This window comes from Haliotis rufescens, unplaced genomic scaffold, assembly GCF_023055435.1.
Source record: "Haliotis rufescens isolate VD_foot unplaced genomic scaffold, xgHalRufe1.0.p SCAF_10, whole genome shotgun sequence".
NCBI classification, from domain to species: Eukaryota; Metazoa; Mollusca; class Gastropoda; order Lepetellida; family Haliotidae; genus Haliotis; species Haliotis rufescens.
The window spans coordinates 21,695,124-21,713,223 of NW_025963780.1; the positions used below are offsets into that span (position 1 = coordinate 21,695,124).

Here is an 18,100-nt window from a genome sequence, read left to right on the forward strand (position 1 = left end):
GACAATTTTTTTAAATTAAATTTATTTTCATATTTGGCATCCTGTAAATTCAAAAGAAACCTTTATGAAAATAAAATAAACCATACCGATTTAATAGCTCCGAAGACATCAAAACTGACAAGAGGAATAATGTGCTTACTGTTTTCAGGAAGAATTGTTTTTTCTTAAAACTAGTGAATAGAATTGTCACAGTATAATATTCGTTGTTAATGCTGGACTGACACAATCAGTTTCAGAACATTCAAGCTCCAAAACTAAATGAGTATAAAGTATACCTCAAGTTTTATCGTTGGGTTTCAGAAAACGTTACCAGCGGGAGCACTGTTACGATTTGGGTGAGAGCCAGGGACATTCTGGACAACAAGAAAGTGGACTCGACAAGTGTCACCTATGACTTCACGGAGCCACAGTTCAGTAAGATGACATTCCTTCGAAACGAGATATCAAACATCCCCTTCAGTTCAGGGTAAGCATGATGAGACAATGTTTACATGCACTATTTATTTACCCTTAGCCTGCACTAATGCAGCTACCAAACATGTCTCATTCACTGCAAATGCGTATCTGTTAAGGGAACACTTGCCATATTTGTACCATACTTGTTAGTGAGTGAGTGAGTATGGTCTTACGCCGCTTTTAACAATATTCCACCTATATAATGGCGGAGGACACCATGGATGGACTTCACACATTGTAGCCATGTGGGGAATCGACACCGGAACTTCGCCATGACAAGCGTACGCTTTATTGATCAGGCTACGCTACCGCCTCACCAGGCTTGAGAATATTTCATGAACAACAATTGTTCATGCATGTAAATATGTCATATTTACAACAATCATTCATGCAAATATGTAGTAACAGCAATTTTTAAGATTTTAGACTTGTCATATTTAGAACAGTTATTCATGCTTATAAGGACAATATTTGCAAACATTTTTACATTTTTGTGAGTAAAAGTATGCATTTCAAAATATTTCATGTTTTATACGTGCAAATCGGATTCGTTGAATATTTGACTCATATGGAAAAAAAGTTTAATACCGTCCGTGCTGTTGCAAATGAACGTGGCGGTTTGTTCGATAGATAAACGGTTTCTTCATTCTGAGAGTTATTGTGGTAGATTTATGTTATGTTATGTATCATTTGTTTCAGATTAGAGTTGACGGTACAGGACCTTGAGAGCGGCATTGAACACGCCGAGGTCAAGGTCACGCAGATGGATGACGGTCACGTAATGACGAACAAGACCTTGACCGTGCCATCAGTTTCTGTACGTACTTATATTTTCTATCAACACTGGAAATATGCATACACCCTACAATCAGTACAGCCGTTAAATAATCACTGGATGTTGCTAAACATCTAATTGCTAAAAGTGGCGACGTTCACTCAGGACCATGTTCTTATTGATGGTCAGTTCCAGTATACATGTAAGAAACTGACATTCCGTGATATTTTCGTTGACTGTACCATTGCTAGTAAAATCGGTTGGATTTGAAAAACATATCCTGGATTAATGAACAAGTATATACATGTACATGTTTACAACGTTAATCGGCTGGAAGTTTGGTGTGCGGAATATTGTACATGTGGACCGGACTCGGTTTCATAGTACATCATAACAAAAGTAGGCATCAATATCTTAAAGTGGATGTTTGAGGCATTTTGGTAACCTGGTGGTAAAAGTGTTCTGTTCTCAACAAGTATGAAATGTCTGAAACCAAATTTTGTATGTGATATCGAGTTGTGCTGGAAGCGTCGTGAAACCTTTCTCAATCACCGTAAAGAACACTTTAGTATCAATGAAGACATGCAGTACATGATAGACTATGGGTTCAAGCTGAGTTACAATCCCCGTAACAGCAGTGGTATGTGTACCGAACCATCTCTGTGGAAGTAACAAATCAACCATGTCTCAACCATGTGTACAATTTGCAGAATGGACACATCTTATGTAAAGACTTGAATTTATGTGATGCGGGAAATGTACATAAACTTAATGGGCTAAATTATCTCCTTTTACGTCCTTAATAATATCAGTTTGTGTAAAAACTGTCATACTGTTATTCGTATATTATCATCACTCTTTTCTACTTAACCGGATTGGTTCCACTGTTTATAATGAATCTCTGTGGTATTCATGAACAAATTTGATGTTTCAGATGTATGCATGTTTAAACAAACCATCTAGCTGCTACTGTCCAAAAGCCCTGAACGTGTGTTACAAACGGGTGTACAAACTGTACATCAGCAACTGCTGGCTGATGGTGGCCAAGGAGGATCTCGAGTCAGCTCACGTTAAGCTGGAGGTGGTCGTAGTCAACAGGGCGGGGCTGAAGACACCCATCCCCAGAGTGCACGTGGTGAGTAACTGTTAAAAGCATATGTGAAGCGATAGATGTAATTAATTAGCTCCATGTAAATGTCGATTTTAAAGGTTTTGTCTGAATTTGACCGCCGCCGCCTGACTTTTCTGCACCATGCGGCGCTTTGACATCTCAGAGATATCATATCATGTATAGCACCTTTACAGCATTGTCGGACGGGTCGGGTAGCCTAGTGGTTAAAGCGTTCGCTCGTCACGCCGAAGACCCGGGTTTGATTCCCGACATGTGTGAAGCCCATTTCTGGTGTCCCCCGCCGTGATACTGCTGGAATATTGCTAAAAGCGGCGTAAAACCATACTCACTCACTACAGCATTGTCCATTCATGTCAAGGGTCCAAGTAAAACGAGTTCCATGCAGGTAGTGTTTATATTATTTGCATACTTATGTGTGACAAGTGTATGCCAGTCTTATTATATCAGAGGTAGGTTTAGTTTACCAATTTTAACTTTGTGGCATACACCGTTTCGTGTTTGAAACCATGCGATACCTTGGCAACTTGGCATATTGACATGTCATCTTTAAAGATCAGTGACTTGAAAAAATTGCTTGGCCAGAAGTGAAGGTTTTAAAAGGGAGGTGCATGGAACGTTCTTATTAATGTGGCTAGAGACATGGGACTGCACAGTGCAAATATAATCGAACCATACGTGTCAAGTGAGTATTAATGCGGCTAGAGACATGGGACTGCATAGTGCAAAGATAATTGAGCCATACGTGTCAAGTGAGTATTAATGTGGAGAGAGACATGGGACTGCACAGTGCAAATATAATCGAACCATACGTGTCAAGTGAGTATTAATGTGGCTAGAGACATGGGACTGCATAGTGCAAATATAATTGAGCCATACGTGTCAAGTGAGTATTAATGTGGCTAGAGACATGGGACTGCTTAGTGCAAATATAATTGAGCCATACGTGTCAAGTGAGTATTAATGTGGCTAGAGACATGGGACTGCATAGTGCAAATATAATTGAGCCATACGTGTCAAGTGAGTATTAATGTGGCTAGAGACATGGGACTGCATAGTGCAAATATAATTGAGCCATAGGTGCCAAGTGAATATTAATGTGGATAGAGACATGGGACTGCACAGTGCAAATATAATTGAACCATCGGGTCAAGTGACTATTAGTGTGACTAGAGACATGGGACTGCATAGTGCAAATATAATTGAGCCATACGTGTCACGTGAGTATTAATGTGGCTAGAGACATGGGACTGCATAGTGCAAATATAATTGAGCCATACGTGCCAAGTGAATATTAATGTGGATAGAGACATGGGACTGCATAGTGCAAATATAATTGAGCCATACGTGTCAAGTGAGTATTAATGTGGCTAGAGACATGGGACTGCACAGTGCAAATATAATTGAACCATACGTGTCAAGTAACTATTAGTGTGACTAGAGACATGGGACTGCATAGTGCAAATATAATTGAGCCATACGTGTCAAGTGAGTATTAATGTGGCTAGAGACATGGGACTGCATAGTGCAAATATAATTGAGCCATTCGTGTCAAGTGAGTATTAATGTGGCTAGAGACATGGGACTGCATAGTGCAAATATAATTGAGCCATACGTACCAAGTGAATATTAATGTGGATAGAGACATGGGACTGCATAGTGCAAATATAATTGAGCCATACGTGTCAAGTGAATATTAATGTGGCTAGAGACATGGGACTGCATAGTGCAAATATAATTGAGCCATCCGTGTCAAGTGAATATCAATGTAGCCAGAGACATGGGACTTTCTGATTCAAGATATCTTGCATAAGCAGGTATTTTATCAAACCGGAAGTGGTGTTGTTAAAACCGGAAGTAAAAAAAATATTAAAGGAGCTTGAGGCATTATGTGTCAAAGTTGTGCAGCATTGGGTATGTGTCCTACCTAACCAGAAGTGATGCAACCATGCACGTGTGTGTGTGTGTGAGCGCGCGCGTGTGTGTGGGTGCTTGTACTGTCGATCTATTAGTGTTATCCCACTGAGATACCATGCTGCAGTTTAACATGAATACCCCACTCAGACACAGTATATTGACTCCGTGCCGACCAGTCCTTGTGTTAGTCCCTTAATGCCGAACGCCAGCTTGGTAACAACAAGTGCCATCTTTGAACGTTATTTGGTATGACGCGGGCGGGTATCAAAAACCGGACATTCCGCTCTCCGGGCGGACGCTCTACCAAGAGACCGCGGAGGCAGTCAGAAACTATAGTGAGTCAGTGAGTATGGTTTTGCGCCGCTTTACGAGACATCAATTCCTCATGCTAGCAAATGAACAAAAAGTGTCAATTTTCGGTATGAGGCAAGTAGGGTCAAACGGATGGGGTTGCACTGAGACCTCAAGGTGAAACCTAGACATGATCCCTCATAACATTAATTACACTACGCAATATATTCATATCTGCTCCTGGTATCAATAGAGAAATACAAGGCGAATTTCAACATCTACCGTTAAAAAGCCTGTAAGCAAGCCGTCCCGTGAAGGGTGTGATCCTAACAGTTTACCATTGGTGGCAAAGATTTGGGTGCGCTAGGCAACACCAGGGACGGGCTTTGTGACCCTTACACCATGTTTCAAGGTTTTACCTCCGATTCATAAATGACAGTAAACGTTTTGGCGACGTAGGTAGCGGCGAGCGGTGTGTAATGTTGACAATACCTTGACCATGATCGCTATGGGGACGGTGTCATGGTGTGTGGTGGTATCACACATGATAGACAAACTTATTCAGTTATTGTGAAAGGACATTTGACAGGCCAGCGGTATGTTGACGAAAATTTTCGTCCTTTCTTTGTTCCTTTCGTCGGAATTATCGGTGGACATTTTGAAGTGCAAGATGGCAATGCCAGACTACATAATGCCAAGGTCGTCACCGATGATCCCAACTTGAAATCATACGGCCATAGCACTGGCACGCTACGACCCTTTACATGGCCCCAACAGAGCATGTGTGACATGTTCTTGGGCGGAGAGGGGCTGTCGGGTAGCCATGTGGTTAAAGTGTTAGCTCGTCACGCCGAAGACCCGGGTTCGATTCCTGACATGTGTGAAGCCCATTTCTGGTGTCCTCTGTCGTGATATTGCTGGAAGATTGCTTAAAGCGGCATAAAACCATACTCACTCACTCACTTGGGCGGAGATGGTGCGCCAGAGACCCAGCTTGGGGTAGCTCTTTTGTCGGAATGGCTGATAATACCAAGGGCAATCGTACGCATTTTATTCAACGGAATGCCAGCAAGGTGTCATGCATGTATCGCCCAACATTGAGGACACAACAGATATTGATCTACAAGCCCCAATTTATCGATTGCCATTACACATTCACTATTATTTTATCAATTCCCTTAGTTTTTGTCTATGACATTTAATTGCAAATATATAATGATTTATAATGCAAGCTCATATCGGTTTAGTTTGCATTCTCAGCTCTTGTTGGAGTATCCACGAACATGGCGACGAAAGGTACTTTCAAGTCATATTTCTGTTCATAGGTGCAAGACCTCATGGATATTAATGGGACATCAGCATGTGAGTCAATCAATGTAGATGGGTTTTGATTTTAATAAATCTTCCCTGATTCACAGGGAGTAATTTATTTGACGAATGATTGAAAAGGAAGTTCTTGAAACCGTTCCAGTGACTGATAGCTAGGGTGTTTCATTTTACAATATTTTTACAAATCGAGTTTTTTAACTAATGTTTTCAAATCGAGTTTTTTAATGTCAGACCAATTACTCTGACACGATGCCTCTCTGCGTGCAAAGCTGACCACACCTCAACAGGAATATGAGTCTTCTGATCAGCCAATTAGTGTCAAGGTTTCTAAATTCGCGGTCCGAGTGAACAAACAAGCATATCTGATTTTCTGTAATTCGAAACCGAAGTTTAAACGCTCAAGTCCAAATGTAAATAATTCAGGCCGCGCGAGTATATCGTTATGGACAGTCCATAACCCTGTCGTTTCTGAGCTCCATGTCACCTACACCTAGTTGCGAGGAATATTTGGTTCTGATGTTGGTTTTCCTTCTGTAAAACTCGAAATTCCGATTCAAGATGGTAAAGAAGTGAAGTTTGAGCCGAATAGTTTTAGAAAGCTGACATCCGATTATCTTGCTAACCTGGCCATCCTTCATCTTTTGGAAACAAACCATTTAACAGTCACTTCACATAATTCTTTACCAGTCGCGATGACGTCTTTCTTCGTGTTGGTGCAAGATCATGCCACATGACCCAGTGGTGTCACTCAGAACAACTGCGCTTTTGTATACATGAGAACAACACAATTTGTTTAACATTTGTTCATTGTTTATCAGATTTTGGACCAGTGAACGTGAATGTTGAAAAGTTGACTGACACGACGGCCAATGTGTCGTGGACACACGCCCCCAGCTGCCATGACCGCACATTTATATCTGTCACATACCAGCTCGATTCAGGCAAGCCAGAGACCATCCAACTGTACAAAGGTAAGAACTCCTAGGGGATCCGGATCAGAAACTAAACTCGGTGTGTGTGTGTGTGTGTGTGTGTGTGTGTGTGTGGGGGGGGGGGGGGGGGGGGGGGGGAGTCGCCTAAGGCGCCGTGCCATGATTGTGGGTTCACCGCATTTCTATATAAAGTCCCCTTGTGATGATATATGATTGGATTTCTTCAGAACCACCAATTATGTCATCAAAAATAAATCGCAATTTGATTAACGGTTCATCTATGTTCTGACAATTTATACTTATAACATACGTCAGTAAATATTGCTTGAAGTCGCAGTTAGAAGTATTGCAGCAAATTGCGAGTAACAGTTACGTTGCCAGTTTTGAAACTTCATGCATCAACATGATATATCATGTAGGAATTGTACACGTGCAAATTGATGTTGCAATGTACAAACTGTATATTGGCCTTCGTACAAATCAACTTTGACCTTGACTTTGAATTTTTCAAAGACGCTACATTCCATCTCCTCAAGGGCCTTGAACCTGGCAAAAAGTACAAGGTCATGGTCACAGCAGACTATGGGGACATCAAGAGTAAACCTAGAAATGCCTCTTTTACAATGGGTAAGTCAAATGTTGTGCATGTCAGTTATATTTGATATAAAGTTATATATTGCTTTACAAATTACACACTTTTGGATAACATATTAATTATTCAAATTACTTTTTACTTTTACTAATTATCTTCACAGCTTTTTCAGGGGACACCTCAGGTCTAGGTGCTGGAGCCAAAGTGGGTATCGTTGTGGGTAGGTGTAAGGTTTTTCATTCATTAGAAGTCTAAGTCCCTAGGAATATCGAGTATCAGTTCATCCGTTGTGTCGATATTAATATTGTGACGAGTAGAATTAAGTCTAAATGATATGTCGAGTCAAAAGATTTCGAGCTGACGAGGTTTACCTGCATCCTGTTTGTTGTCTTAAGAAACTGTTTATTATGTTATTTCTATAACATCTACATCATGTGGGGATTCCGGATTAGAATGGGATGAGTGAGCATGGTTTAGCAGTATTCCAGCAATATCACGGCGGCGGACACCAGAAATAGGCAATGTGTGACACTGTACCCATGTGGGGAATCAAACCCGGGTCTTCGGCGTGACGAGCGAACGCTTTAACCACTTGGCTACCCAACCGCCCCGGATTAGAATTGGTCCTCTGCAGCCTGTGGTAAGAGGCGAATAAATAAATCCCTTTCACTGAAATTCCAAAGTCACCTTCCTTCAAAGACGACTCTTGCAGAAATGTTTTTTGATCAGAATAAATACCAAGGCCTTAGTAAGCTTTCACTTGTTGGTATGGTAGACATTTCCAGCTATGACGCATCGGTGAATGCACCGTGGATATTTTGGAATATTGCTGACTTCGGCGTTCAACAAAACCATTATGATAGCACTATAAAACTATAATAGCATACTGTAATTATAACTTCAAAATATCAACACCTCAAACATGTACGAACCTTGATCATTTTTCTTTTCTTACCAGTGGTGATAATAATCCTAGCTGTCCTTGTCATTGGCCTGTTTATGTGGAGGACGGGCAAGATGGTGGCGTTGATCAATCGACGTCAGAGCAGACACAAAGGACGTCAGAATCCCAACACTGAGAACATCTACAATAACCTTCAGAGACCTCGGAAGGGCACAGTGTCCTATCGTGAAGGTTTCTTCAGTCACAGGCATGGACGTTAGACAAACGAATGTTCACAGGGAGAGTTTGTAAGGTTTAACGCTGTTTGGAAAGTATCTCGTACTTACGTTATATCACGACGTGACTGCTAGGTGAGGTGAAATGGGGTTTAACGTCGCGTCCAAGATTATTGCACTTATATAGCGACGTGCATGCACGTGTGTGTGTGTACGTGTGTGGCTGCTTGTACTAGTCCGGACTGAAGCCGATTTATAGTGCTAGCACACTGAGATACCATGCTGCAGTTTAAGATGAATACCCCACTCAGACACAGTATTCTGACTCCGAGCCGACCAGTCCTTGTTTTAGCCCCTTAGTGCCGAGCGCCAGACAGGGTAACAACCAGTACCATCTTTTAACGTTTTTTGGTATGACGCGGCCAGGGATCGAACCCCGGACCTTCCGCTCTCCGGGCGGACGCTCTACCACTAGACCACCACGGAGGCGGTCTCACGTGACTGCTCAATACTGGAAAAGGTGATGTACGTCCCAGAGTTTTACCCCAAACACGGACATGCTGCTGACAAAATAAGAATAAACCTCAAGGCAAATCCTGGATTCGAACCTATGGCCAGCAGTAAAACGACTCTGCACAGCAAATTACGGCTCATGACAGGATTTGGTTAATTCTAATAGGGAGTGATTGCAACATTTACAAGTATATAAACGATGACATGAAAGAGCCAAACAGCGGCTGTTTGTCTGGCAGCCATAATCATAGATAATGTATCATTGTACTCCGACGTGGGACGTTGTTTATTATGTCAATCGCTGGTTAGTCTGGTCCAGACCCAAACAAAGGCTAAACTCGCTTCGTAAAAGAAGGCTGTGGTTTTAGAACATGGATCCTCGATAGCGAGATGTAACATTCAAAGAAGCAATATTCTAGCTGAATACAAAAACGGGAACGAACTGCACGTATGTCACCTATATTCCATTCATTATGTGTACTATTATGTGTACTATTTATTATGTGTACTGTTATGTGTATTATTTATTATGTGTACTTTAAAATTGATGTGTACTATTAGGTGTACTATTATGTGTGCTATTTAGTATGTGTACTATTAGGTGTACTATTTATTGTATGTACTAGTATGTATGCTATTATTTAACATCGGCAAGTGAAATTTGTTTCTTACTCAATTTGTTGTAACTATATGTTTATTTTCTCTTCAGAACAAAACATATGAAGTTGACGACGACATCTATGTGTACGGCAGCATGTCGTTCACGGCGGAGCAGCCTTGGTATATCCCCAAGGACAACCTGACGTTGATGAAGGAGATTAACACTGGCAGGTTCGCACGGATTTACAGGGCGTCTCACAAGACTGGCAAAACATCGAGCGAGATGGCAGCCAAAGTGTTGAAAGGTAAGACATGCAAACACTGTCTAGATGGTTGTTCAAATAAAGGATTTTGGTGGTTGTGTGGTTGGATTGTTGTTCTTTTTTCCCCATTTTGGGGTTTCCATGGGGGCGTCGAGAACAAGACACTCGAGGTTTCATTTTGCACTCGGTACCCCAGTGGTGCTAGAAGCCACGATTTGCGTCTCTTAGTCGTGCCGGGATTCACTGACAATGGGTCCAAACTGTTCCAAATCTAATCCTTGTTTTTCAACTCCATTCGCCTGCCTTTCACCACAACTGTAGATATTTGGACCTGAGCGAAACGTAAATCATTTGCTTTTATTATCATCACTGTAATGCAAACGTCAATGTTTGCGGGCTGTTCAATTTCGATTTTCTGTTATAAGAAAAGGCACAGAGCAGAACAGAGAAGAGAAGGAACAATTGTACACCCACGAAGCATTGTTAAGTTACATTGATGACATCGTTTGTTCGTGCAGCCAGTGAGCATGTCGGAAGCTGCCGTCGTGAAGGTCACTATCACCATAGCCTTAGAATCCGTACCACGACATAGCAGTACCATTTGAGACATGAAATAGGTTTGTGTCAAGCTCCTAGCAATGAATCATTACACACACATTTTTATCACAGAAACACCAGATGAAGAAAACAGTTTGCTGATGATGGCCAAAATCAACTTTGCTGCAACACAGGTCGGGGAACATCGCAACGTTCTGGGATTTCGGGGCGCTATTCTCAACAACGATGCTCGTAAGTGAAAACGTAAACGACTAACGCCTATCCATAAGTACCAACGGTAACGTGGAATATATACTGGTAAAACCAACTGAGGGATCAACAGCATACTACAATCTGATCGCCCTGATTGTTTCTAGGCGATAGTACACTTTTAGGTGTAGATGGCAAAAAAATGGGCGGAATAGGTCTATTAACTTCGTTTTCAAGATAGAAAAAATGGAAATGATGGCCTGAATGCTTTGTTTATTTATAACCGTCGACATTGGTTGGCAAATTAGAAAGTTAACGTGACGTGACATCCTTTCTGCGACCAAGGCAGAGAGGTGTGTATCGGAGCGAAATATTTGATTGTAATTAGATGGTCGTTTTATTCTCTTCCAGTGGGACCTGTGATGGTGTTAGAGTACTGCGAGAACGGACAAATGGACAAATGGCTGAGAGACCACAGAGACAATGTCAACGTGGACACCTTGGAGCGGATTCAGAACTTTGGATTGGGTATTGCCAGAGGAATGGAATACCTAGCCAAGAAAGGGGTATGTCATGTACGGCGCATGCTGATCTCCTGAAAAAGCTTGCTAAATGTGCAATTTGTATCATGATCGTATGTTTCCATTTTCAACGTCCAAGGCCTGAATCACTTCCACAAGCTGAGCCTTGATATAATCGAGAAGTTGAAATCGTGTTGAAATCTGCATTGAAGCCCCAATGTGATATGTCTAGGCTCTCCTAGCGCCATCACCCTTCCGAATGATTGAGTCTGGCCAATGTTAACAAGGGTAGCTGACTATAAATTGTCAACCCGAAAGCGAAACGATAAGATGGCGTGTGCCTTCCTCACCATTCGCAGCTGCCCTTAACCTACAAGAAGACCCCTACCGATCAATGTAATCTGCGAAAACCAAGCCTAATACCTATGTACAAACACATCAAAAGTGTGCATCTTAAGTGACAGTCACAATTGTTTCACGATACTGAATAACACGTGGATGTAAAACGTTTTAAATAAATACATGTAAAGATACTCAACTACGTGTAGTACAGGTTGACCTCTACTTTTTGCTATGACTGTTTGCGTGGAGACCGGCTCAAATTGAAAAATATGGCCACGTAAGGGTCCACATAAGAGTCGCCATCCGCCATCTTCGTGATCACAAATCATGGCGAGTGTCGTTTATTAAGAGCTGCTGAGCTATTTAAACAATTCATGTATAACAACAGCCATATTTTAGATTACCCACCGAAAGCTGGCTGCTCGGAATTGCCTCTTGACCTTCACAAATGAGGTAAAGGTCAGTGGATTCGGACCTTGTCGCATGGAGGACGCCACTGAGGATGACAACTCTAAGGGGGTAATATTGTCTTTTCTTGTTGTTTTTAGTTTTGTTTGTTTGTTTCTTGCTGTGTTTTTTTGTTGTTTTTTTGTTTTTTGGGGGTGTGGGTGTGGGTGTGGGTGTGGGTGTGGGTGTAGGTGTTTGTTGTTGTGTTTATTTTTTAAATTACTATTTAAATTTTTAATTCTACTTTGCTTTTTTCAGTGTGTGTGTGGGGGGGGGGGGGGGGGGGGGGGGTGTGGGGTGTGGGTGTGGGGGGGGGTTTGTTGATTTTTTTGTGTGTTCGGTTTTTTGGTTTTGTTTTTTTAATCTTTATTGTATATTTGTTCGGGGGGTCCTATGCTTTTACATACTGTAAGAAATATTACAGAGCTTTATAACAACATCCGGGAAATAATATTCGCCAAACAAAGCAGTGGTTGATTGCCAAAACATCACCCCTCGCCGTCTGGGTTAGATACAAGCAGCCAGGTCAGAGAGCTTGACCATCCGATTCCCGTCTCTGCTATTCTGGCCTGAAATCTCCACAGATTAACAAGCTAGTCACAATCATATTCAATAAGAATGCGAAATATGGATGCCATACGTCTATAACAGGACACAACTTTAACTGTCTAAATTAAAACATTTTTAGGATCGAATCCCTGTGAAGTGGACGGCTCCAGAGTGTCTTCAGTCTCTGAAGGGAGCCAACGAGAAGAGTGACATCTGGTCCTTTGGCATCACTATGTGGGAGATCTTCAGTATGGGTAGGTCTCTAAATCTGAAAATGGCCTTCTCGTCTTTTCAAAAGTTTTGTTTCTTGTAATGATTTGTTTGTTGGCGCCACAATATTTCGGCTGTATGAGGGCGGCCAAAAAAAAAATTAAAAGTCAGTGGTTTATATTATGAGCAACGACCCCAATTCATTATGTCGCCTCTTGCTAGGGACCTATTCTATCATGGAAAGTGACTTAAGGATTTCAGTGAAATGGACAAACTGTTGCATTTGTACATATATACATGTTGAGTTTACTGACACGTCAGTAACGTTCTTCATTTCCCGGTTTTGATATTCAGTCAAAAGCGCCGTAAAAAACAATAGGAGCGTCACCTTGAAAGCTTAACAACGAATTTAACCCGCTCTTTCTTAGCACGATCGTAACTGCCTTGATGTATCATAAACTTACATAAAAGGATCGCATCGCTAAGATCGCTTTGTGGAACGGGGTCCCAAATGGTTTCCGCGTCGATGCTCATATCATACTGAGTTTTCCACGCTAATAACGGAATACATCACCAGGTCCTGATACTGTGTGACGTACATGTATATATACTCAGTAATCAGTATGTGGGTTCTATATTATATTCTCTATGTACATATTGCATGATGCTCGAATGACTAAGACACGCACATATACATACTACACAGGCAAGGCGCCCTACTCAGACATCCGTAGCAGAGATCTCGCTGTCAAAATCAGGAATGGTTTCCGGCTCCAGAGACCGGAATTCGCCGAGGATATGTGAGTTGTTTTGTTCGGGTATCAGTCGGAGTTTAATATTGCCATTACCCAATGTTCTTGTACAGTGATATTTAGTGTGGCTAGTTACAGTAGAAAGAGGCACTGACCAATTTGCAGTCACAGAAAGTTTGATTCAAGTTAAAATACAGCTTTGGTTACATAAATGCCCAAATTTGATTATGCTTATCATACCATAATGTTTTTAATTATACAATTGAAACATGTTACTTATCAACATGTGTAGATCTAGACTTGAAATGGGTAAGGGACTGCTGAGTTCCTCGTTCATTGTCCTGACTCTGGTCATTGATCTGGATCAGTAAAAGTATTGAAACGGACCAAAGAATCTGAGAATCTCATTTATAGACACCTTAGATTTTGAATTAACTCTCGGACCATTCTTGTGCATAATTGAAACAGAATGATGTTCGAAATTGAGTAATAAGTGAATAAGATGACGTTTAATGATTGAATATATTTGGGGAAAGTTGGCCTTTTCAAAATGCAACATGGCCGCCTACGTGGCCTCCTGAAAAGAGACTAATGGCTTCTTAAGTTTTAAAGAACAGTGAAATGAATAATCACAACAAAACTTGAGAAGAAATTCCAGCAAAATGCCCATAACTATAGTGTATAGTGTAGTTACACTGAGGCCGATTAAAATTATCATTCGGAACGATAATAACAGTTCGAACTAATTGAAAAAAACGACGGGGAATTAGGGATTAACTGTTTCGAGTGAATCCATTTGGCACAGGAGTCCTACAGCATTCATTCATGTAGTATTTGTAGTAAGGTGAAATGTATATAATACGGTTTCCAGACTAATTCTATTACAGTAAACTTTGCCATAAGATATGTCCATACTTAATGAGGAATGAGCCCCTTTTGTTATAAAGTTAGATGCATTGTTCATTAAAAAGGATAGCTTTGCAAATCTACATTTGCAGATACTGTGTATTTCGTCTTGCAGCCATCACAACCTGATGAAAACTTGTTGGGAGCAGAGTCCCGATAAGAGGCCTACTTTTGCGGATGTTTTGGGAAAGCTCGAGGCGTCGTTTGGCCTAAGACCCACTTCCGGGGATGTGTATTACTACGCCCGGTAGCCAGTTGACGAGAAGGCGCAGATTTACCTCCCTTTTATTGCTTCAACATTTATCATTTTGTGTTTGAGTTTTAAATCTGCAGCGTTGTAATTTAACAAATTGATGTAATTCTTTGCTTGACACAAGAGTGTATTTTAGTGCTCCTGCTTATATGTACGATCCCATTTGTATTGCTGTACTGTTTACGAACATCTCCCAAGACACTGAACATTGAATCTTTGACTTGATTCCATTCCATCGAATTACTCTTTTACGTACGATTCGCTTTGCTAGTATATCAAATTGAATTTGTCGAATTGAAATGATCGAGGTTCTTAAAAAATGTTTTAACCAATTAACCCTTGTCGATTATTTTTTCGAGATTTTATTGTACTTCGTGATACATGTTGTTTTTTTTGCCTGCTGGAAAAAATGTAGTTGCTTATATATTGTACCCCCCAAAATACTTTCTTCACTAGACATACTGGTTGATCTGGGTAAAAAGGGCATATATGTGTTGTTCAAAGCAGTTAAGTGGTTCTATTCCTCCTTGCCTAGAAATACGTTTCTGTGCATTAAGAAATAGATAAGCAAGGACTGCCTTTTGCCATAAAGTGTCTATATACCTCCTAAACAGAAACAGTAGAACATATGCAAAACTTGCAAATCCTCTATGAGCTCCTCTATGATTTAAAAGACGATTGACTTTTTCTGTGCGCCGGAGAGTTTTTTCTTGTCTTGTAGCAAGGGGTGGTCATACACGCTATTAATATGATGTGTCCTTGAACTTGGGCGACTTTATGCTCTTTTTCGATTACGTCGAAAGCTTGTGTTTGCTACCCCACCTCAGGTCGGGCAACTGTCATGCCAATATCGGTTGCTGTATGATTGTCGTTTTAATTGTTGAATTTGACTGATTTATAATTGTAGTAAAGTTTCTCTTAGATGTCAGTCAAGGTAATCTTAATTATTATTAATTTTAGTTATTAATAAAATCATATACATGCAGAAAGTGTTACCTTCGTATAAGAATATATATGTATGTCTAGTTCACAAAGCCGTAGGATGTTTGCTATGTTTCATACACAAATATTGTGTTAATAAATCAATTGACAGTTACGGATTTATTAACTTGATTGGGTCTATGGCTTCATGACCGTGTTGCAGTTCCCCCATACCACTGCTGTTTGGCAACTTGATGTCACCATACAATTTGCAGGTTTCATGTTTGTTCATGTTCCGTGTTTATATTATAAAGGAATCTTCAGGCTGTTTGTTTTCATTCAACATTGTCATTTCGTTTTAGATTTTAACGTGTTAGATTGTGAAGTCTCAGCCGACCGAAGTAACTGATACGGACATAAAATATTCACGCAAGATATCCGCCCAAAATGATATTTCTCAAATGCCCATGTCTCGCCTGACTCAAGTGCCAGCATAGTAATGACGGTGGTCTATTGTAACATACATTTGGTTTTACTTTAATTGATTTCGAGGTGGAAAAGTTGATTAGTTCTCTTCATTTGAATTTATCTCGGGAACTTGGAGAGACTCATATTGTTTTGTTATGTACGCACATTGTTCGTAAGGACATGACGTGCACATATATGCATGAATATACACATCGGGCAGGTACTACTCTCCAGGAGTCTATACACATTGTAACTGTTGCTGATTAGATATTGAATTCCTTGGTAGCTCTGTTGATTAAGTCTGGTCGCTTTAAGAATACTAGGAATAATATGAATACACATGTGACATGAGTGACCTTTTCAAACGCACAATAAATCTCTGTCAAAAGAACAGTCGACACCACCGATTTGAACAGTATTGTCTATATATAACGTCCTGTCAACTACTTTTTGAAGGAAAGGCTAACGAGTGAGTGAGTGAGTTTGGTTTTATGCCGCTTTTAGCAATATTCCAGCAAATCACGGCGGGGGACACCAGAAATGGGCTTCACACATTGTACCCATGTCGGGAATCGAACCCGGGTCTTCGGCATGACGAGCGAACGCTTTAACCACTAGGCTATCCGATCGCCCCAGAGGCTAATGTGATGCAGGGATAACACGCTCACCACTGTGAAACCAACGAGCATGTCTGAAACTGGGAGGAATATATTTGTTAACATTTGAGTTGACGATTGGTTGTTTTTAGTAGTCAAATGCTTAAATGACCCTGTATTATAGCATAAGTATTTCGCCATTTCCCTTTACTATGGGGACACGGTCTGTTGTGTCGTCCGAGGCGCCGGAATAAGCTGTGTGCAGTTGAGGGTTCAGATTGAAAACCAGACTTATCACAGTACGTGTTACCGTGCTCGTGGGTTTCACTGAACTGTTCAACGTCTAATAAATTTTTCATCACACATGATCTAATCTATGCTCATATGCTATAATTGGTGGAAGTATTTGCTCGCGTATGTACAGTCTCAGCTGAAAGTGAAACCTGCTCCTCCCCATATATCCCACCAGTCAACTCTGTTTCTCTGTTTCACAAGCTGGTTAATGGTAACAACGTTTTAGAGAAACGTGTTGCGTTGATTATGATTATTTGCATGTACATCTATACAAGGGGCCAGTGTGTGTGTGTGTGTGTGTGTGTGTGTGTGTGTGTGTGTGTGTGTGTGTGTGTGTGTGTGTGTGTGTGTGTCTGTGTGTCTGTGTGTGTGTGTGTGTGTGGGGGGGGGGGGGGGGGGGGGTACATGTATTTTGAACACAAAGTGCAGTTGGAAATGTTCTTTTCTGTTTCGGCATGCCTTCATGAAATATAATTCCATATACTATATATGGTTAAGTAATTTCAATTCTCTTCACTAATACAATGACATGTATACGTTTCTACAAATGTAAAACTAGTCACAAATATGGGACAACATATACATGTACCTTAAAGATAATCAATGGTCAAGGCTAGCAGATAGCATGACTTCGTCTTTGAGTGATGTAATTGCACTCTTCCACTAGTTGCAATGGGTGCTTGGCAACATGTTTGTCTTGAAACATTTCATTCGCAACAGGACATCAACAGGAAGTTCTTCAGATAATAATATTCAAAAAGAAAACAAAGCGAAATCACATCAACATGGAACACAAACAATTGCCAGATTTAATTTTTCTAAATTGCTTCTGTTTATGTTTTTTTTCAAAGTACACTTTAGCAAATCTTCCCCGACACTAGACGGACACGGGTAGCCCTGTCGTCTAAGGCGCAATTCGCTATGCACGCCAGCGACCAAAGATCGAGGGTTCGAATCCTGTTTCGCCCCGATCATGTTTCCAGGTGTGTCAATACCATATCCGCGCTCGTTGGCTTCACCAAAGTGGTTAATGTCTGATGTAACTCATCTTCCCGAGGCAAGGGAGTTAACTGACTATAAGAGTCCAGTTTCCACCCTTGCCGAACGAGGCTGGAATTTCCAGGCGCGATCGTAGCACCACTAGTGGCTATTACGAGTTATGTTCCTTCTGTGTTCCT

At 41.0% G+C, this 18,100-nt stretch overlaps 1 protein-coding gene across 4 annotated transcripts in view; it reads left to right on the top strand.

Moving 5' to 3' along the window:
* The window catches only part of LOC124130860 (angiopoietin-1 receptor-like), a 226,133-nt gene extending 210,239 nt beyond the window's left edge, over positions 1–15,894 (top strand). For all 4 annotated transcript variants that reach the window (XM_048388127.1, XM_048388120.1, XM_048388123.1 and 1 more), the window contains exons 10-25: positions 301–466; positions 1,156–1,273; positions 2,166–2,366; positions 5,894–5,930; positions 6,716–6,868; positions 7,343–7,456; positions 7,585–7,641; positions 8,380–8,550; positions 9,444–9,445; positions 9,763–9,958; positions 10,586–10,705; positions 11,075–11,229; positions 11,926–12,045; positions 12,662–12,776; positions 13,439–13,532; positions 14,506–15,894. In XM_048388127.1, the coding sequence (XP_048244084.1) occupies positions 301–466; positions 1,156–1,273; positions 2,166–2,366; positions 5,894–5,930; positions 6,716–6,868; positions 7,343–7,456; positions 7,585–7,641; positions 8,380–8,550; positions 9,444–9,445; positions 9,763–9,958; positions 10,586–10,705; positions 11,075–11,229; positions 11,926–12,045; positions 12,662–12,776; positions 13,439–13,532; positions 14,506–14,641 (1,955 nt within the window). In that variant the 3' untranslated portion in view covers positions 14,642–15,894. The remainder of the gene's footprint in view (positions 1–300; positions 467–1,155; positions 1,274–2,165; positions 2,367–5,893; positions 5,931–6,715; positions 6,869–7,342; positions 7,457–7,584; positions 7,642–8,379; positions 8,551–9,443; positions 9,446–9,762; positions 9,959–10,585; positions 10,706–11,074; positions 11,230–11,925; positions 12,046–12,661; positions 12,777–13,438; positions 13,533–14,505) is intronic.
* Positions 15,895–18,100: the final 2,206 nt, after the last annotated feature.